Genomic DNA, 22,990 nt, shown 5'->3' with positions numbered 1-22,990 from the left:
GCTACAGTGCAGTCAAGTTGTGCAAAGACTGCATTTGTTTTAAGAAGCCTCAGAATATGAGTCATTATATGCAAGCTTTTGGTGTTCCAGTACAGTCCTCAGCACCAGGATTTACTGGAGAGATATTAGGAGAAAATGGAAAGTCAGAAGGAGAAATTTTCCTACTGATCAGTACCACAAAGATTTGGAATTTTTTTCCTATTTGCAGGATAGCTCTGTAAGGAACTCGGACTAAGGTTCTAATTGTGTCAGAAATGGACTGAACTCAGTCTGCTCCAAATCTGGGGGTTGTTAAGGTGGCGTAAATTCATCTTTCTACCCTCCGCTCTCCCTTGGCTGTACTTTCTGTGCTGCATCTCTAAGACAACACATCTCGGGATTTGTCCCTTTCTATTCTTAGACAAGCCTGCTTTTTTTTTTTCCTTTAAAGTTTTTTTGCTTTTTAAATCTGAAAAATGAACTGCAACTTGATGTGCTTAATAGCTCACTCTTGTTTCAATATGACTTGCGTTACTTTTTTAAGTTTAGTATGTCCTAGGAACTGAGCTAAGACCAGGAATAAACCACTTTGCTGCAATAGCTTATACAACTCCATGTAGGACTGCAAATACACTTTGGCCATGACTTGAAACATTCCTGATTTTTCAGGCCCACCATTCTGTTGAGTTGAATCTGTCAGAACCATCATAAATTCATAAGGCAAACACTAAGAGGGATTAGATAAACAGACAAATTTATGTCTTCTCTTTTTTGTTTTTGTTTGAATTTGAGTTCTTGCAAACTCAGAAATTGTGTAGGATGCCATGATTTTGTTACAGAGATGAAAAGCAAGTCCATGTCACTTTTAGTTACCTCACTTCTATCTCATCTTCATACGTTGTTAATAGTTGGTGACTGTTGTTTGATACAATAATACTTATAACAAAAACAAATAACCGTGGAAACACACAGATGTTTAATGCTACTGCTATCTGCCTAATCTCTGTGGGTTTATTAAAATATATGTAATCATAAATGTCCATTTTCCATTATATTAGGAACTTTAAAGATATTTTTCCATAATAAACATTTTTAAATCTTCTTTTTACTCATAGAAAGCTTCCTCTACTCTTATTTGAAGTCAGAGGTGGGTAAAATCATGATACAAACGTGAGCCTCCACTTATTGCAGTAGAGCTAGAAATTCACCGTAACAGGTTCACAATGTCTACAAAAGCTTCAAACATGCTGTTCTATAGCATATACTGTGCTGAAAAAAATTATGCTCACTGTTCAAAAAAAGTCTTTATCTTGGTTTTCATAATGATGTCATATATGCTGCACCTTTTCCACAGTCTTTATCAAAGAACTTCAATGAAATAATTATTTTTTCTGAACACACTTAATACTTGTATGGTGCTCATTTTTACAGTCTTATTAGTTCTGCATTAAATTGCATGTGACATGGCCTTGTATCCTTCTAGTAAAAGGGAAAATTAAGTTTCCAATACGAAATAAATCTGATAAAACCATGGTTCTTAGCTGCTTCTGTAGTCTAAAGTTTTCACACATTTGGTAGGTTTTACAACACAGAATTTTTGCCGTGAAAGCTGAGGTGAGGAACTTGTCATTACTAAGGCTGCTTCAGTATTCCCTGTGAATGGTTTTGTCACTCTCGCTTTCTTTTTTTTTTTAAACAACACAAGCATTTTGACAACTCCAATTGTCATCCTCAACAATCCGACATGTTCCTGAATGCATTTCATTTGCCGTTCCCTAAAATGGAAGGGAAGACTGTAGAAGGTTATTCTTATAAAGCTGCTAAGTGCCTTGAACTCCAAATCATCTCCCCATCTCAGCCTCTTTGCTCCATCTATCTTGATTTCCAGAAGAGTAAAACAATTGGGATGAGAGTAGTAATTCAGGTTTAGGAAAAGATAACACGTTTTAGAGGTCGAAAGTATGCCTGTTGGGTATATTTATCTCCCTGGCACGCTATTGAAGTTGTTATATTAGTGTCTGAGTCTATGGCTCCATTCTATACACAGCTGTGAATTAACTGTAAAGGGGATATAGTTAGCTTTTGCTAGTCCAGACAGAAACTGTGTACTAGATTGTCTCTGATAACTGCATTGTCTGTCATCTGTAGGCACCACCAAGGAGTTGAATGATTTATTTATGAGGACTGTTCCTTAACTATCCGGTAGGTGTCATAGTAAGTCTTGTAATATGTACATTGTAGCTACAAAGGATTAGTACTTAACATACTTGATCTTCAGACTACTGTACAGGCTTTAATGCTAATAATATGCTTGTGAAGGCAGTAGCTCCTCTTGATACAAATAACAAGAATTTTCTCAGCTAATAGGCTGTGGTTTTTATTTTATTTTTTTCCCATGTGGGCATTACTGCTATTTTGCTTTAGAAGTGTCTTGCACAGCAGTGTCTTATGCAGATGTACACTAAGTCTTTGCACAATTCACCTAGGCCTTGCTTTTGCTTAAAGGAAGAGTGCCACCATCGGGGTTTCCAGTTTTACTCCTTTATTTGAGATCTGAGATCACACTCAGTAGCCTTAGGACTTTGTTAGTTACTAACAGGCATATTACAGATATCCAGGGTGCTGTCTCCTTCTCAGAGGATTTTTAGAGAGAGTAGTTTGGTCACAGCCAAAACAGTCATAGTAACAAGAAAAAAATCTGTAAGGTAGCATGAAGAGATGGAAATAGCAACAAGAACGGAAGGTTGTCCATTTCGAATGCATTTGTTAACTTATACTTGACCGTGAAAGCTTAATACCTTAAAGTTAATAAAACACAAGGTAGCATTTTTAATTTCAAACCTTAATACTGTTTGTTATTGTTAAGTGATTTCAGTGTTGGAGCATAGAGTTTTAAATTGATTTGATTTGTATTTTTGGCATCTAACACAGCTTGCGGATCACAAAGCCTCTCAGCGCTTATGCCTTCAGGCTAACTTGAAACAGATACACTCAGCAGTGCATGGTCCTGTTAGTCCACATTGCAGTTCCAAGTGCTTCACACTGTCCACCATGCCAACTTCACCTGAAGACAAGGGACAATCAAAAGAGGCACAACACAACAGTCCTCCAGCCAAAGTAAGCACTCTTACAAAAGTGTTCACTGACACTTGTTGGAAGCCTAAAGCTGAAACCTGTTTGTGTATAGTTAGGAGTTCATAAAATAAAATCTAATCATTGCTATGTGTTAGTGTTTTGATTAATTGATGAATATATGAATGATCTTTCAGTAGATATTCTTAGAATTCTTCGAATGTTTTATAGGCTAAGGAATGAGAAGCTGAAGTTGCTGAAGCACTTGTTTATCGATTTGATCTGGAGGTTTATCGATGTGTCTGTTCTGAACCATTTATATCAAAGCTGTCCAAAAATGTCCTTTGTGATGTTATTACAGAAATTTTTAACCGTGGAAGACTTAGGCTTGTACTTCACAGTAGTCTTGAAACATCTAGCGCTGCCTTTACAGGTATAGAAGATGCTATGCAATTCATGCGTGTGTGAAAAACAGAAATCTGCTTTTTGGTTTGTAGTCTTTCTCAGTGCTTTATTTGCCACAGCAGTAGCTGAGCATATACTGGAACTATACAGAGAGCAGGTGGGTGCTCCCCATATATATTAATCATTTTGCTACTCTAATTTGTGGCATCTACATGTTTTTACATGTTTTCTTTGCAGATAATTTTTTTAAAAAATCAGTAAAAGATAATACTTCTCCCTTTTGAATAATTTATACCACTGATTAAAAGTAATTTTATGTTCTAATGAAGTGGTGGTGCGGGTTTCATTGTTACCTTAGCTGAAGTAAAGAACCTTACTGTGATTACAAAATCAAAGGTAATTCAAATCATCCTGTTTTATGCAAACTGGTGTAAAGAAAGAGAGGATTTATGATCTGGCACATCTTCAGTTAAAAATGTATCACTGTCACTGGATTTGAGGACACTGCATTGTACACTTTAGGTGAAAACATCCGCTCTTTTAACGTTGGAAAACATTGTCAGCAGTGAGCCCTACACTGATTTGTCATGCATTCCATCTAAATTGCACATTGTGCTGAGTGTTCATTTCCTGGTTTAAGATAAACACCCCAGATGGATGCAGGTTCATCAGACTATTAGCAGAGAACATATATTAGGTCAAGAAGATTTTAATTTTTTTAACTCATCCATGTGAGGAGTATTTTAGTACAAAAGACTTGCTGAGTAAAACATACCGAAAGATTAAAAAAACATGAAAAGCTAGCAGACATCAACAAATCTAATTCTGAGTGTGCTTGTCGAATGGGAGAAATGAAGAATTCCAACCACCTAATTAAAAAAAAAAATACATTATACAGACCTTTTAGAAGTAGGTCTTCAATGAACTATGATAATGTGATAGTTTGTGAATCAGTTAACTGTGCAAAAGCGCTTTGTTTTTGATAAATTTTTCTCTTTAGGCACAAAGTAACAGGGGAAAGACTGTAACCAACACACTATTTGTGAGCCTACTTAAGGACGGCAGCTAGCCAATATTGTGAGAATTTGATCTTGTACATACCTGTTATCAGTCTTGGATGTTGCTGCAGTCCAAGTTCTACAGCATAACTATGTAATAAGTTAAATTATTTATCATGAGATAAGGACTTGCAAGCAAGGAGAGGGCATCAGAAGGAATTAACAACTAGTGGACTTGTTTTCTGCCACTGAACAAAACTTTCCAAGTTTGGAATCTCATCTAAAGTGCTTTCTGGTGTCTTAACTTCCTCATTCTGTTTCAGGAGATGCTTCCCCACCTTTTCCATGCATGCACACACAAATGCACACTCATTCACAGAACAGTTCTAAGAAAAACAAAATGAACCTTACATCACAGGTAGTTTCTTGCTTACTTCAGGTGTCACATGGACACTTGTCACTTCAAGTGTCACGAAGTTCACATGATGGGAAGACCAGGACTATGTTTCTCAAATTCATTTTGGGGAAACAAATGTGGTTTTCCATTTCAGTATTTCTTACAGCAGCCCTCTGTTCACCATTCTGACTAACTGTAAACAACATTCATCAAAGTATTCAGTAGCTCTGTGTTCCTGAGGGAAGTAGATGTGAAATTCCCATTAACACAAGTGCGAGGGCTGTTAGCCTAATTCAAAAAACTTCAGCCCCTTGTTTGAAATGTTGTCTGAATTGAGTATGTTAGTAGAACGCTTAGTTTGTGTGCTGTCTTGTTACAGTAAGTATTGAACATCTTAGAAGTGTTTTTTACAGAATCTCCCACCATAAATCATAGAACTTGTCAGATGTAATTTTTAGTAATTTCCATATTTTAACTTAGATTCATTTCACATAGAATAATATAATATTATAATATGCTTTCACTGACACCCTTAAAAACTGGTTTCAGATTTTTAGTATTAAAAATACAATTTCTATACGTGTAATGTGTACCTGCAGCAAAGAAAATTTGATCCTTACCAGTTATGTCAAGATTTATAGTGGCCTATAAATCTCCCTACACTTTCAGGGTTGGTTGTGAGCTGTCATCTTTCCTTCTTTTTGAATCAAAAATCCATATTTCTATTTCCAGCTTTCTCCACTCTGTATCCCAAACGCTATTTTACTGGCACCTCTGACTGCTGAGAAGTCTGTCTCAGATGTCCATAATGTTTTTCGTTCACTGATTATTCCATCATTCAAGCTTCTGCATTTCTTTTTTTTTTTATTATTCCTATTTAAATTTGTATTGTACTTTCATCAAATCACTGCATGTTACCTGTTTTGTTCTGAAGGAGGTGTCCCATGTTTACTTTGTCCTCATGCCTGTTTCAACTAGATGCAGTCACAATTGAATTTAATGACCTTCACTTAAACATCTAAAATTAAGCTTATTTAAAACCCCATCTCACTCAAAAGACTGCTCTGAGATGCATAACTTTACTGAGACCTTCACATAAGTGTCTGTTTCAGGACAAATTTATTCTGAAATTTAGTCTAGACCTTTAATTTCGAAGAATATGACCAGGTGGCAGAGGATTCCCCCCCACCAATGCTTTGAAGAATTCTGGTGGTATACAGTAAAGCTTTATCATCTGACTGTCCTGGCAGGGTAGTTCTTTTAGCAGAGAGACTTTTTCCCCCCCATTACTGTTCAAATCCACCTAAATTTGGCTGGATTACAAAACAACTAAAACCACATTTTCTGTATGCTTAGTGAGGGCTTGGTAGAGCTTAACAGCCAGAATGTCTGCAGATCCTATCCACCCTGAGTATCCCCTGAGCCTCTTAGATCTTCTGTTGTGGACCAGACTGCATGTGTCATCTTCTCAGCCCTGCACAAGCCTCCCTGAAAGACTAGATGGCACATGATCACCCTTGTAGAGCATGTGCCTCAGTTCCCACCTGACCATAGAGGAGGAGTCAGTTTTACCCTACATTTTTATGGTAGGAGGGCTTGGGACAAAAAGGAAGCAAAGACTTGGTAGCAGGCCGTCAGTGGTACTAGGAGCTGAGTCAGCTCTTGGGGATAGCTGAAGAGCAGACTTCTCTGGAAGCTGACAGAGAGTGCAGTTACAGGCAGGCAATGGGAGGGTGATGGAAAATTTCTGTATCATCTTTGTGCTGATGTCCAGCTGTGTGACAACTTAAGCTTCCTGTTAAAGCTTCTCTTCCAAGGTCTGGATATAGCAGCCCGACTACTCTTCAGAATATGAAGGTTTCCTTTGATTCAAGACAGCTGGCCCTGCAAAGAGCTTCATGCTCTAGCTCTTCCTGCCCGTCTCCTGTGCAAATGTACAATAGGTTTGGACAATAGGAGGCATGAGTTTTCACCTGTGTAGAAGTTGAACTGCTATAGCTGCTGACTGAGATTAATGTATTGTACTTGACCTGAACTAGCCTTGGCTACAGCATTTTTCTTTTCCTTTTCTCTTCTTAATGAGCTGGTTTTAGATTCCTAAAATGGATTTGAATCACTTTAAGGCTGATGTTAGATCATTCAAAAGCTTTTGCTCTTTGGCGGTCATGAGATGACTATAAACAATGTGCATGTGTACTCAGCTGCTTTGCCCTACAAGCAGGGCGGTCACCTGAATTTTTGTCATTGACTGTTAGACAAAACACATTTTTACTTAGTAACATTTTCAGGAATACTACTAAAAATTGCTTTCAAACTATTATCATACAATGCCTGTTGTGCACTTGAATCACATGATATATCATCTTTTACATTCTAACATTTCCAATATTATAAGGATATTTTTCTTAACCTTAAATCTTCATGTTAACTTTCTTGGGCTGTTTCCCATACTGCTCTCCTGTGACTGTCTGAGCTTGCTGAGAAGCATCATGTAAGAATTACGGACATAGATGTGTGGAGCTGCATGGAGTGTATTTATTTTAGATTAAAAAAACCCAAAACAATGCTGTTTACAACAGAATCAAGAATCCTAAATCAGATGTCCAAACCAAAGCATATTTATTGCCTTTGAGAGGAAGAAGGGTTATGCTATATACTTTAATATTATACCATATTCAAAATACTTCTGTATCAATTGCTTTCTTTGAATTGATCAGTGAATATATTTTTTCAGCAAGAATAAAATGCAGCTTTGGGAGAGATGTGGAAAGGAGTTCTATTGAATCTGATAGATATTAGCAGTCATTAACTGTTAGCTTTCTGGATTTATGTAATTCCATTTCAATTTATACTCTTGGCTACTTGTTTATTGTAACAAAATTTTTGACTACACTAATTTCTCCTCTTGATAGTAGATGACTGAAGCAATTATTCATTGATGGCCTTTATTTCAAATAATTGAAATGATTCAATTTTCTCTCTTCTGAAATGGTGACATGTTAAACTGTGAGCTATTACATGCTTCATACTGTAAATGCCGAACCCGGTGCTTTTATAACAGCTTTTTATTACCTGCCTATTTATGACTATTACTAAAATAAATGTTATTCCAAATTCATTACATTCATGTCAACATGTAGTAGGTAAAAATTATTAAAAGGAGTAAGCAAAATTGACAGCAAGTGCTATTTCAGTAAAAGCAAAATGATGTTTATAACAGTTGAATGTGACTGACTTTGTGCCATGGATAGCAAACATGCTCTTTTAGAGAATTCAGAAGTGTCACTTCCTAGAGAGATGGTTGATGCCCCAGGCCTGTCAGTGTTTGAGGCATTTGAACACTGTCCTTAATAACATGCTTTAACTTTTGGTCAGCCCTGAATTAGTCAGGCAGTTGGGCTAGGTAAGCATTGTAGGTCCCTTCCAATTGAAGATTGTTCTGTTCTGTTCTATTCTCTAATCCGGGGCCAACTGAAGTAAAAATTCCTTATGAAACTTTGGGATGTAGTTTCAAGAAAAATTTAGACTCCAAATAACTAAAGAAAATATAATATTTGTACGTACCAGTGCCTACCAGAAGTAATTAGGATTTGAGAATTTACAAATTATTCTTTAAATTTTACAAGCTGATTGATGGCAGTCCCCTGCCACTTTTGGGAAGCTTTCCCTCCGGCTATAAATACTCACACTGCTATGGTATGTTCTACTTACCTCATGATTGTACTCTAAAATAAAAATTGCAACTTCTAACAGGTGCCTACACTTTCCCCTCTCTGCATGATTTTATGTGAATCACTTCTTTCAACTTCTTGACTGTAAACATCAGATTGCTTATGTAGCCTTTCAACAGTACAGGAGTTGATTTTTTTTTTTTTTTTTTTTTTTTGGTGAATCTGGATGTAGTACATGGGTTAGAAGTAATAATTTTTTGACTACTTATGAGAAATCCACAGTTCTTTATTTCAACTTGATGCATCCCCATTTGGGCTATCTCACAGGAAACAGATTCCTTCTCTTTAGCTCATCGGTATCATTGTGGTAGAATGTGTGCGGTTAAGTTCTCAGGACAAGTTCTCATAATTTTTTAAGGCGGCAAGCATACGTTGATATTCAGTGCCAGTTTCTTTTGTCACTTAAAAATTATACTGTATTTTATTAAATATTGCAGTTATATTTTAAAAAAATATTTTTCCAATTAATGAGAGGGAAAACCAAATAGAACAAGATAAGCTTATAGTTATTTTCTGGTTTTTTGGATAGCATGTGTACACTTAATACTGCACTTATTTAAGCTTTCATTGCACACTAGGAATGTTTGGAGGTTTTGTGTGCCTAATTTAGTGCTGTTGTGCATAGCTGCTTTTCGCTCTTGCATTCAGCTCATGAGTTCACTCAGTGTTGTACAGCTACTTCAGTAGAGGAATGGTTTGCTGTGTGAAAAATCAGTTTGTCTACCATTTTAAAGCTTTCTCATTAGTTCCATGCTTATTGAATTTAGCTTACATGCGTTAAAAATTTGCAAAGAAAACAGACAGTCCAGGTCTCCAGCATCTCTGTTTAGCAATTTAAGTATGGGCCTCTAATTCAGATTTGTTTTATCAAATAAGGGCTAATTCTCACTTAGTTCAGTCATCTTCTCTTTTAGCTAAATTGAGCAATACACATTATTTTCCACATAAAACATCAATATGCAGTGTTTTGAATTTCTCTTTAACTACATTTTTATATTTGTCACAAACCATTCAGGACACTACTGTTGAAGGGACAACATGCAGTACGCCTTCTATTGTTCTTCCAGAGAATGCTCTTACGCCAGATGTAGAAATTGATAAAAATCTGGTTAACAGGTACTATATAATATGTTACCAATCTATGCATAACTTGTACAGTAATTCTAGAAGCTGTGTTTCTAAAATATTACTTTGAAATGTATTTTATATTAAAATATTATTGCTGTACCTCTATTTGTAACTTGATAATATTGTCTCTGCATTTTGATGATGACTTTTTGGATGCAGGGAAGGGGGGGAGCAGGAATATAATTGATACTAAAGAGTAGAGTTTCATATAATACTAAGCCTGCCAACCTGACTCAGTATATTTTAAATTTACATGAACTTTCTTATCTTTCAGAATAGCATCATTTGAAACTAAAATAAAAATGTAAATTAAAGTTTTGCATAATTTGGACTAAAAGCTGTAAGTTTTGAAGCCCATTCTTTTGCAGGCAAATAAAGTATGGTCTGATGAGGAAAAAATTGCTTGGTCAAATTCTTTTGTAGATATATAGTGGTGTGCGTGTGTGTGCTACAATCCTACACGTACTACAAGGATGACAGTTGGATTCCTCATATTCTGTGCATGGCAATGTGCAATACTGTCCTTCTGTCCAGATTTTAACCTTTACTTAGACCCAGTCAATGGGCAACTGAGACCAAAAAATGTAGAACTGAGCATTTTTGTGTTTCCTGAAATATTCTCCCCCAGGGATATTTTGCCATTTAGCAGCTAAATCCCTAATTGTGGTCTACTAATTACATATATACACCAATAGTGCTGTCTTTAATCATATAAGTATTTTCACTGAACTAATAAGAACTTTGTAGACTAATGTACAGTTAGGAAATTAATCCTTGTAAGACTTGAAAAAAGTACTGTTTTTTAAAATACTAAAGATGTAAGTTCCTCAAGGTGTGCTCAGCCATCAGTGTTGACTCTTGCAAATGGGTGTATCTTCTGTACAAAGCCCATGTTGGCTGTTCCTTTCTTGAATTACAGAACTAGCTATATTACGATCTTATTAAAATATTCTTAGTGTTATGCTGAAAAATAGACATTGTAGCAATAACATTTGTAATCTACTGTAATTCTTTTGTCTATTGAAAGGAAAATGCAGCAACAAACTATGTTGTTCTTAAAAACAATCTTGTTTGCATGTTCCTTATAATTGCTAACACGTGTTTTAATGAATAAGGAAGGTTTTTGGCAAAAGATGGACTTGCAATGGATGACAGTTTGTATAATAAGACTTACTTGTGAGGGCAGAAAATCTTCAAGGAAGTCTTATGATCATAAAAATACTTTGCGATTTTTACTAATAGTAAAATGGTTTTGCAAGTATTTTTTTTTATACTTAACATTTTATAGTTTTATAAACTGCTGACAATGCTTCTTATCTCTTTTGACAGGTTTAGCATATTACATATATCTTTCAGGATAAATGTACCTTCCAGTCTTGTGCATATTTTCTTGCTATTGACTTAAAACACATAATATTTAATATAACTTAAGGTGATGCTGGTGAAGCTACTGTTATTGTATATTGTTTCTTTCCTTACAAAAATTGTTGATAGTCTGGCATTGCTGGCTAACTTTGTTTCATAAAATAATATTCTGAGATATTAGAATATCATTATATTATTAGCCAGCATCTTTAACATTTTCGTCTAAAGCCAGTTAAGATGTGCTCAGTTCTTTTAAAGTCCTGAGTTGAAAGCATTGGGAATTGAGTTACTGGACTTTTTTTCTATCTAAAAAACAAATGCAACAAGTGTAGGCTTTTTTCCCAGCTCTCTTCTTTCCCTTCCTCCCTTGTATCTGTTCAGTCCTCCTTACCGTTTCAGTGAAGCTGCAAAAGAAATTTCTGCAGCACCTGGAAACTAGGATAGGACCACATTCCTAATCTTGTGAAACAAAATAAGTATCAGTTGAAAATTCAAGTAGATAACATTTCTAAGCTAGGTAGTTGAACAACTTAAATGTCTAGCTTGAATACTATCGTACAGTGAGTTTTGAAGCAGATGTTTGGGCCTATTCAGGTAGAGAGGACAAGAATACCACCTTGAGGTTAAGCATATCTGAAAGTAAGCTGTTGAATAGAAATAATAATCCTGTTTGAAGTTGAAAACTTCAATTTAATTTTGAGTTGAATTAAGGTTATGTTCAGTCTTTTGATAAAATATACTTCTTGATCTGGCATTTTTAATTTATTGACCTGTCCTTAGACTTAAAACATGGGGAAAAAATAATCAGAAAGTGTTGATCATAAATTTATACTATAATTTGCTTGTATTTTTAAAGTGTACTTCTCCAAACTTTAAGATTACTTTAGAGTCAGAATTACAATGCAGCCCTTTAAAAGCAGTATTATTTGCTGGATCAGCATTTAATTTTCTGCAGTCATTTGAGACTTTCACCTGGTTTTCAATCTAGGAAGTTCCTATATTGCTATATGGGAGTGTCAGTGTGGGGAATTTAAGAATTTATTTCAGTCATAAAACTTAGTTTAGGAAACACTAATAACTTACAAAGACTAATTTTATTTTTGCAATGTACTATATTTACATGAGTTTTAAGTCATGATAATCAAATTCACAGTGTGTGAGGTTATCAGCAAATGTCAGAACTCCTTTGTGAGAGCAATTTCTGTAATTTTCCTCCTTTCTGCAATCTTCCTCCATTTTCCAGTTGTTTGGAGATAAAACAAAATTTAAAAAAAACCAAACCTTTTTGTTTTCATTTTTTTTAACCAAAGAAAAGTACTTTCTTTTTAATGTTGAATTTTTATAGAGAGATAGAACTTTTTTTTGGTGGCATACTATCATAATTTTTGTTTGCTCATTTTTCTCTCTAGGCCTCGTAGTCCTCATAGGAGACATTCTAACCGTGCCATTAGGAACCCAACAAGTTCATTGACTTCTGTTGGTAAGAAGTAATTATTCATTTAAGCTGGGATGTTTTCTCAGAAAACGTGACATGCAATAGAGACCTAAATGTAGTCTGACTGTATTGACTACAGTTTTTTTCCTATGCATAGTCTGTAATGCATGCATAGGGAATAGTACTAGCATGTTGAATTGTGATCATGAGCTTATGATAGTAAGTGGATTGCATGCAGACATATCCAGGGAGATATGCGTCTTGTTAGTTTCATAAAGTTGTTAGATTAGTGTGTTAGCCTAACGTTTTTAGAAGGCTGGAGATATATATGCTTAAAATTCTTGTTGTACGCAAAACACTGTTCAGTAATACTGTTTTTGTTACTTTTGACCAATTGGAATTTTTTTAGCAAGTTTCAAGTTATTTAGTTTGGCTATCATATCAGATAAAGCTTCAAATGAAAACAAGCTATCCAGGGGAAGATTTTCTTAATTTCTTCACTTTCTAATAACTCTCTTATTACATGATTAGTTCTGTTAGTTTTCCGGTAGCTACCTGTGGAGTAAATTGTTGTTCAAGGGTACTGATGGTGTGGATGCAGATTTGTGAGTACTACAAACTGAGATAAATGCTCATCCTGTTAAGTCAGTGGCAAAGTTCCCATCAGTAGTTAGTCTTGGTTTGTTTGCATTTGGGTTGTTACTTGTCTCCATTTATGTATTTCCTGTAAAGTAAAAGTTGAACAGAGTTGATAGAATATACTATCACATGTAAAGGATGAAGCATGAGAGACCTCCTACCATAAGGGGCGGGTAGTGGGAGGAATCAGAATAAATTTTAAAAATTGTTTTTGTCTTTACAACAATATTACTTTCTCCCAGCTATTAACTTAATTTGAGCCAGTTATCACTGCTTTATGCTGTGCATGAAAACAGTTTTCAGTAAAATCATGGACTTGTGTGATCATTGCATATGTTAAAAAAAATACTGGTTTTGTGACAGACTTAAAACCAAGTTCATCAGGTGACTATTCCAATACTCCCAAAGGCTTTTAAAGGGAAACACCCTTCCTGCTATCACTAAGGAATCTAGTTCTTAGGCAACTTGAAAGAGATGCATCTGTATCTTTTTTTTTTCTTTACTAATACATTAGCAAGTATCAGAGCCCTGCTACCTCTCTGATACTCAAAATACTCAGAATAAAAATTCTGTTTTATCATCTCAGCTTGCTTTTAGTAATTGAGATTTTATTAAGGAGTCCTTTTTATGTAAGTCCTTTTTATGTGTTTTTATTAAGAAACTCAGATGTGTGGAGTTGTTCTTCATCAATATATTGAACATAGACATGGGGGTTCATGGAGCACTTCTGCATTTTCCAATAGCAAAGAGATTCCTGGCAGTGTCAGCAAATATTTCTTATAAGAAGCACTGATCTGCTGCTGAGAGCAGATCATGCACCCCTAGGGTTGAAAAATGGCTCTAGCTAAGACTACTTTCTCTAAATCATAGATATGTTTCTGCTTTCTCTCATATAGGCAGTATTGCATGAAAAAAAAAATTAATTGGTACCTCTGAAAGTAACCCAAACTGTCTGCTATTGACAGTGTATATACCTTATTTTTTTTCTTTCTGGTGGTCAAAACAGAGAGTCCAGAACCCTTTCTGGCAGAATTTAATGTATTATTACATATTTTATTTCCCTTTTTGTGGATTTATGAGGGTTAGTTTGCTGGAATTAATTTTATATTTGTGACATGACAAAAATACAATAATAATTTTATACATCTGGGATCCTGGGCTAGTTCCACACTAATAGAGAATTGGAGATTTATAAATTTAGCAGAACATCCTTAACATTGCCTTTTTCTTACATGAAATATTTTATTATCTTAAGTAGTAGTTCCACTCTTGTACTAGAGTTAGCTTCTCAGCCATGCAGAGAGAAGGTGCTTAATTAACCAGAATTAATCCTTACTAGTTTCTGATTCTGTTTTGTAACTGGGTACTCAGTTGTATCAGTATGCCTACGAAAATGTAGTTGAGAGCCCACTAAAAGATTGTTAGGAGGCTTCAAAGAGTTGTGACTTGTGCATTTGCTTCAGTTTTGTGATTGGTCCTTTAAATTCATGAGTAAAATGTGGGTTTTGGCTGCTTACACTCAAAGGGAAACTTCCTTTTTATGTCCTATAAAACTAAGATGGAGATAATATCCATGCAAATCAGCTCAGATCTGCTTAAGGGAACTTGGAACACTTAAAATCTATCCTGCTTGCCAGCAGCTGATTTTAAAGGCAATTAAACTTGTGGAAACTAAATAAATTTATGGAACTATATTTGTAGAAATCAGACTTGTATAAAAGAATTATTATCCCTCCATATTCAGAGATGCAGCAGCAAGAGCTGTTCCCCTCCACCCCTGCAGTCTGGTATCCAAATTAGGACTTTACGATATGGATGAGTGGACAACTGTACAGGTAAAATATTGGTTGGATAATTTGGCTCTGAGAGTAGCGACTGGTTCGTTGGTCATATGCTCCCTAGATGTTAGCAAAAGGAGAGTATTCTCTGAAAGAAACAAACCTTCCCAGATGTCATTCTGCTGAAGACAGAGCTTTGCTTCAAGCCTGCTTTCTGTTCCAGCTGCTGTGGCAGGACTTTGGCTGTGTCTTGGAAGCCAGTCAAGAAAATAATTTGTGCTTTCCATCTTTGTCAATGACCAGGAAGAGGATGGAGTGCCCTTTCATCAAATTAGCAGATTAAATCAAAGTGGGGGAGATTAATATATGCTTGATAGTGCTGCAATTCAGAGAGACCTAGACTGGAGGAATGAGCCAGTAGGAACCGTACGAAATTCAGCAAAGACAAATTCAGAGTCCTACATCTGGGAAGGAACAACCCCTTGCAGTAGGTACAGGCTGGGTGATGGCTGGCTGGAAAGCTGCTCTACTGAAAATGGCCTGGAGGCCTTGGTAGACAGCTGGTTGAGTATGAACGAGCAGTGCGCCCTTGCAACAAAGAGGGCTAACAGTGTTGTGGACTGTACTAATAGAAGCTTAGCTACTAGACGAAGGAAAGTGTTCATTCCCTTTTACTTAGTACTCATTAGACTGCATCTAGAAAACTGCATCTGGTTTTGGGACTTCCAGTAGAAAAAGGGTGTTGACAAATGGGAGTGTGTCCGATGGAGGGCCATGAAGGTGGTTCAGAGGCTAAAACACTTGCCCTGTAAGTGAAGGATGAAGGAGCTGGCCTAATTTAGCCTGGAGAAGAGATGACTTTAGGTGAAACCTAATACAGCCTTTCAATACCAATGAGAAGATTATCAAAAAAATGGATCCAGGCCTATGGCAGGAGAACAAGAGGCAATAGGTCTAATTTGAAACAAGTGAAGCTCTGAGTGGTATAAAGAACAATCTGCCCAGCAAGGTTTTGCATCTCCATCCTTAGAGGTTTTTCAAGACCAGGTTTTCTTGAAAGACCAGCAACCCGGTCTGATTTCACCCACTCATTCTGCTTTGAACAGGTTAGACTGGATGACCTCCAATAGTCCTTTCCAACCTGAATTACTCTATGATTCTAAGATGTTGCTCTTCTAAGTTAGCCATTTTCTAATTAAACCTGTTACAAAATGTTTCCTGTTGGAGGTCTGACTTGCCTGAAAGAAATGTAATTTCATAGACATGTACAAAATCATAAACGTGTAGACTTGAAATAACCAAAAAGTGATTCTTTGAACACTTCTCATTTGTAAGCAGGTGCTGAGGTGAGAAGCAGCGGGAGAAACTAAAGGGAATTTATGAGAAAAGAGGAAATGGCAGCAAAGGGGAAGGGAAATGGAAGTGGTAAAGGTGGTAAAGAGGTGGAAGGCGAGGCAAATATAAAAAGGCAAAATTCAGTATAGTGAGGAAAACCTTCTGCTCAAGGAAGATGGAAATTGCCATACCTTGCAGCTCTCCTCTTCTGCTGGCCCAAGGAAAGTGCCATGGGAGGTCCTTCTCTCAAACATTCAATCCACAAATCCTAGTGTAAAACAAAACTGATACTTCATTAAAAATAAATCACTTTAAGAATATCCAATCTTGAACTACATTTATGGAAATTAAAAACAAAACACCACCTCCCAAAAAAACGAACAAAAAAACAACCCAAACACACACCAAAAACCTTTGAGTTCTTGCTGCTTACTTATGTCCTTAGCTTTTCTGAAGACTGATCGTTTTGTAATGGCTCTTGTCAAATATAAAAATATTTTTCTCGTATTACCTGATGACATCCCTCCCTCTCACCCAAGCTGTTCTTTAGTAAGTTGTTCTTATTGCAAAAAAGTGTTACAAATTCCCTCTTCCCTAATACAGGCATCAGGCTGGGGAGAGAGACAGTCACAACTGATGTTTCTTAGAACACATTATTCACTAAGCTGTTGTTAATGTGATCAAAGTGTTATTAATACCAAATAACTCTTCACACAACACAGTCACTTATTCACTCATATACTTAGTTCACTCACACAGTCACAACTGTTCTCAGTTACCTGAGAGTAAATGGATGAATTGCAGTCTGTTGTTGATGCCAGTGTGTGCCAGTAGGCTGGTACAGATTGAGCATACTCTTGGTGATCTATTTATCAGTTCTTGCAGATCCAACAAGCTTACTAGTCTGTAGAGTTTATCAACCCATGAAAAACTTGCACATAGTACCTTGTCAGCATATACGTTTCCTTTCTTTGGCCTGTTGTTTTTAGGTAACTGTTTCTCCATACAAGCCTACGTGCTTATAGAAGCCATAACAACTCATACAGAAAAGGCCTTTCCAACAATAGGCTACATTCTTTGCTTAATCATAGCCTGGAGAATGGTACAAATTCATGCTCAAAGTTTAGTATTTTCAACCAATTTGGAAGCCAGGGATTAATGGGGTCTTCCTACAATTAAATACAAATTGTTTAGAAAATGATGCATTAGTCTAAAGATCTAAGTGTAAGGCAGTGGTGCTCAATTTGTGGTCCATGCATTCTCCTGGGTCACACATCTAACACATCGACATAAGTGGGCATGAGGAAAAGCGATCTCTAACAATGCCTTCTTTAACCACTGGATGTTCTAATGGGACTTGCAATTCCTTTGTTACACTGAAATGTCACAACACATCTGGAAATATGAAGTACAGCTCTAATTCTGATGTTTTCTACTCAGACAACAGCGGTCACGTGATTGATCTGGTAAATGATCAGCTACCAGATGTTAAAATATCAGAGGAAGACAAAAAGAAGAATCTTGAATTACTAGAAGAAGCGAAGAAAGTGAGCGAGAGGTTTCTACTGCGCAGAGGCAGAAAGTCAAGAAGCAGCCTTCCGGAGTCACCCACAGGTAGGTGCAGATTCCGAAAACATTATTTTATATTCTACTTCAAAGATCTGCAAAGGCACAAACAAGCATCTACTATGATGCATACACTGCTGCTGTATGTATACACTTCAATTTGAAGGTCAGAATACCTCTGCCCCTCCTCACAATTCCATATAAGACAGAAATGGCCAATCTCTATATGCAGATGTAACAGTTGAAGATGGTGTGAAGTTTTTAAGTGCCTGAATGACACACTGCAAACACTGTTACATGAAAGCATGAAGTATTTCTGTTGGAATTTTTAAAAATGGTCACAAATATCTGTTTGTGAAGATTTTCTTCCTAAAGTGCCTATCATACATAAAATGAAATTTTAATGGCAAGATTCATACTGCTGAAAAAACATTCCCACCAGACATAATTACACAGGCTTTTATTCTGAACATAGTCATAAACTAAGCTAAATGGACCAGATCCTTCTTTAGAAACAGCAGAATAAAATGTTTTGTTCTCGAATGTCAATTGAAATTATTTTTTCCCCTCACATGAAGTGTTTGAAAACTAGGACAAAATGCCATTGTATCATGAAGAAGGACTGTCATTTAGCTTTCAAATGCCCATTCAAAACAAAGTTCTCTCTTAAAAATTGGCTTGACACTTTCTGGAGGGGTAAAAACAACTATACTTTTTAAAATTAAGTTTTCTTTTTTTCCCCCTAAATTCCTTGTGAATCCTTCTCTTGTGTCTACTTCTCTGCAGTGCTTACAGTATCAGAAAACTGAGGAGAATACAATTCTGTTGATACACATAATCCTTATTAGGTTATGGCAGGTATAAGAGATAAAACCAAGTACAACTTGGCAATTAAATGACTTGTCACATTCTGGACAAACACGTGACTGACTGAGATTCATGTTTTAATCTTATCTGAATTTGAAAACTCAGAAGCTACAATCCTGGAAAGTAAAATTACCTTCTTTTTTGTTTTTGTCTTTGTTCTAATGATACAGTTTCCCCAACACTTAGTCCTAAAGTTTCACCAGTAGCATCTCGGAGCAACTCTCTCACTCTTCCAGTTCCATCAGGTAAAATGATCTATGCAGGCTCAAACGTTAACTTATAAAAGCTCACCAAAAATGTATTTCTTAATATTTCTTGAGAAGTCAAATCTGTAGATTCAGGCATCTCCTCCTGAATATGACAAAGCTCATGAATATCCACAATATATATTTTAATTACATATTTTTTGTTATATTTTTATTCCTGTGGTGCTGCTAGGTTACATGGTCTATTTTTTCATTCTTTTCAGTAATGGAGTTTTGAGAAGCTTTAACGATCTTTCAGTTACTATATTTTAGATATTTTTTTCCCCTTTTTAAATAGTATTTTCCACATTTAAATTTCGTACTTAATATGTTATATGGAACTGTGCGTGTATGTGTTTGCTAATGCTGTAGTAGGAAAAATTTTGAGCACAATGTCAGGATATGCCCTAATCATGTGTGTATCTTTCTAGGGTCTGATGCATGCACAACCAGTAGTGTTGAGTCAGTATCTCCAGGGCAGGTAAGAAAGAGCTGAGTAGTCTTTACAGTAGCCTAGTTATTACAGTACTATATTACACTATGCTGTCCTGCTGGTCTCTGAGGAAAATGGGATGTTTTGAATACCATTTTATATACCAAGATTGGATTATTGATATGGTTTATCTGCAGAGTGAGTGACTAATAAATGTTTACTCTGAAGACAAAAGTCCATGAGGTAACAAGTGCTGAAGGATCATACAGATCTGCTAGGTCTGGAAAATGGAAAAAGATCCAATATAATCATAATCAATGGAAAAAACTAGTCCCTAAAATTACTTCATAAATGTGACAAGCAGTGTAAAAGTTGAGAGATTCAAATTTCATCCATTAGTATCTATATCTAACATTTGCAGTATAGATGTGAAAGATAACCTTGTAAGGCAACTTTTTTCTTCCTTTTTTGCTAGAATAACAGAACTGTGAAAGAGGATGACAGGCAAACTGCAGAAGTAAGTGTTTTACCTTAAGTGTTGAACAAAATCTGCCTGTTTGTGTCAGCACACGTATGACTGACTTATGTGACTAAAAAGGCTAAAAGGCTGTTCACTGAGTGAAAAGAAAAATGATACTGCTCTGAGAGACTGTGAAGCACCTCCAAATGTAGTAGAGGACGATGGGCTTACAGGTAGCCTTTACATCCTATCATGTGCCCTGCTCTATCTTAATTAAAATCAATATAGTGAATACCTTTATAAGTAAAGTAAAAAATATCTATAGCCATTTCGGTATATGCTGGTGTTTTAGGCAGATACCCTCTTCCAGACCCCTTTGGCTCTGTGGAAGAGTTTTCAATGCCTCATGTTCCGCACCGCTAATGGGATGTTACTGCTCCAACACCACTATTGCTGGAGCCATTTACATGAATGCTTCCTAATTTCATTTAGGTAATATCAGATGGCCCTTTAAAGAGATTCTGCTGTGAATGGATTAGGCAATACTTACAAAAACCAGTATGACAGCAGAATTTTTGAGCAGTAACTAGAAAGGAGAGGAGGAGTAGCAACATATCTAAGGCAGATCGCACAGTTAGATTATATGTTGGTTGCGTTAAATTGCTGACACAGGTGCCCTTAGACAAAATACAGATTCTGTACCAAAGTATTCAAGGTATAGGCAAACATTCTTTTGCCAGTTCTCCTGTAGAGATTGCAGCCAAATTATAATCTATGATACTGCACAGAGAGTAAGAAGAGAGGAATTACAATATGTGCTTTAACATAGTATACAAGCCCATATTTTTTTTCCCTTGGGAAGTGAGGGACTAACAGAAAACAATCAAAGGAAAGTAACAGTGCTATAAGATACAGGGTTAAAGGCGTGTACTCAGACAAACCTTCCATTAAGATGATGAGAAACTTTGCTATGTGAGGATTGCTATAATGGACTCTGGAATGGGAGGAGGTTACCTCAAAAGTTCAGAGATTCCCAATTCAGTGTTCTTTCAAGTGCCTTTTAAAAATTATTTCTCTCATCAACAGCGCATATTTAAAAGCAAATGTCACTGAAAAGGAAATGGCTTTTTACAGTAAAAATCTGTCCTTGGGCAGGGGAAAGAGAAATCTGCATTTGTTGCTCTGCTTTATGTGTCCCTCTACTTTCAGAATGCTGCGAAAGGATTAATTGATCGAAGGCAGAATGATCAAAGAAAGATTTCTCAGGGAAGGTTAGTTCCTCGTTCTGCTGGTTTTGAAAACTCCAAAGAGAAGCTCTTGGAACAAAAAGAAAACTTTGATCCACGTAAACATATGGATACTTTGCCTAAATGCTCTCCTTCAGGTGGTGATGGTGGCAGAATGTCTCTTAACACTTACATGAGTGCTTGTGAAAATGAACTTGGAAAATCATTCCTCAAGAAAGCAAAAGAAAATGATGTTCCTTTAAGAACCTATCTGCCAGGACCAGGAAATATAGACTCAAAGCTAAAAATTCCCGTTGCAGAAATGAGGGACCATAAAGTTTCATGTAAACCAGAATTTAAACTGTGTGGACTGCGTCCTCCTCTACTACGGGCTGTATCATGGGATAGCTTAGAGCCTGGACAGAAAGATAAAACACCTTTAAAATTACCATCTGAGGAAGATAAAAGCTTTGTTGTTGGTAATAAATCCAGCAATCAACTAAAAGCATTCAAAGACCTTCAAATCCAAGTTCAACCAGTTCGAATGCAGAAATTGACGAAGCTCAGGGAGGTGAGTCCTAGTCATCAGCTGTATCCTGTTTTATTTTCATTTCTTACTAAACTTTGAACTTGCTTAGCATTATTTTTATCATTGCAAGAAACATACAGTAATATAATGGGAAACAGTTTCAACAAAATCAATACAGAATTGCATTGTGTTTTTCCTTTGCAACTTTAGTAAATTGTAACCTGTAACTAAATTCCATGGAATTACTCTATTGTTTAGTTCTCTTCAAATATGTATCAACTGCACTTTGGTCTCTTCAACATGCACATATGCATGTGAATATGGTCTTGCAAATGCAGGTTTTTGTCCCCCAAAATAAAATTGTAATACTGGTGTCAAGAAAGCACTAATTGCTTTCATTGTGACAGAAAGGTAGTCTAAAAGACAATATATCTCATTTTTGCATCATTTACATGACATATAAACAGGAAGCAGTTGATTAACAATCATGTAATTTGTAAAATGTACTTGGGACTAAAATGATGTATTTTGATTTCTAAAGAGAATTTTAGATCTGAAGAATCTTTCCTTCCTCAGGATGTAACAACATTCTCTTTAAAAGGGTCACTTATGCTCTTTTACTTCCTTCACTTCCCAGTGCTGTACTTTTTCTGCTCCTTAGGAATTGTCCTCAGATCCACAGGCTAATTGACTGATTTTGGTATGAGTGGGCTGAGACCTATATATAAACAGAAATCTTTAACTCTTGTTTGAGAACTTACAAGCCTCTGCATGTCATAGACTACTTGTAAACTTTCTTTGGATTTAAAAATCACTTTTACTTTGTTCAGATGAGTGTTTTTGAGTCCTGTTTTGGTTGGTATTCTCTCTTCTAAGGGCAGTAGTCCTGTCATTAAAGAATAGTACCCTTTGCAATAACATTACATTTGCAAGACCTCTGGGGACAGGAAGTTGTTTTGGTGTGATTTTTTTGCTTATTGAAAATGTCTCAAAGTGTCTGGAGTTTTAAAACTGGGTGTCTCTGAAAGGAAGGGCAGGTAGAGGCCGGACGTACAGTTCCTAATTCTAATAGGGTGCAAATATGTCAGCTTCTTGAAGGATAGACTTGAACTATGAAATTCATAAACTAATCTGTTGTTAAATAATTGTCTAAAAACTAATCTGTTGTTAAATAATGGTCTAAATGATTGGTAAAAATTAAGAATTAAACCCTAAGAATTAACCAGTGTATTGAAAAAAGTAGAAATGTCATGAAATGATAAACCACCCTCATAAAGCAACTACTATGAGTGTATAGCAAAAATTACCTTTGAAAGAAAAGGGAAAAAAAAAAAAATAGTAGTTACTTTCCTTAGCAGCTTAGTAAGAGTACTTTCTTTGACCTCCAGTAGTTAATATTTTA

At 36.0% G+C, this 22,990-nt stretch overlaps 1 protein-coding gene across 1 annotated transcript in view; it reads left to right on the top strand.

Moving 5' to 3' along the window:
* Window positions 1–3,030: 3,030 nt before the first annotated feature.
* The window catches only part of IRAG1 (inositol 1,4,5-triphosphate receptor associated 1), a gene marked incomplete at both ends in the record, with an annotated part of 39,902 nt that continues 19,942 nt past the window's right edge, over window positions 3,031–22,990 (top strand). The window contains 8 exons of the mRNA XM_082000189.1: window positions 3,031–3,096; window positions 9,598–9,698; window positions 12,485–12,555; window positions 17,703–17,876; window positions 18,866–18,940; window positions 19,372–19,421; window positions 19,849–19,890; window positions 21,043–21,630. Of these exons, the coding sequence (XP_081856315.1) occupies window positions 3,031–3,096; window positions 9,598–9,698; window positions 12,485–12,555; window positions 17,703–17,876; window positions 18,866–18,940; window positions 19,372–19,421; window positions 19,849–19,890; window positions 21,043–21,630 (1,167 nt within the window). The remainder of the gene's footprint in view (window positions 3,097–9,597; window positions 9,699–12,484; window positions 12,556–17,702; window positions 17,877–18,865; window positions 18,941–19,371; window positions 19,422–19,848; window positions 19,891–21,042; window positions 21,631–22,990) is intronic.

Source organism: Phaethon aethereus (assembly GCF_964289735.1).
Source record: "Phaethon aethereus genome assembly, chromosome: 5".
Classification (NCBI taxonomy): domain Eukaryota; kingdom Metazoa; phylum Chordata; class Aves; order Phaethontiformes; family Phaethontidae; genus Phaethon; species Phaethon aethereus.
The sequence above is the reverse complement of the archived record's forward strand: the minus strand, read 5'-3'. Positions and strand labels throughout refer to the sequence as shown.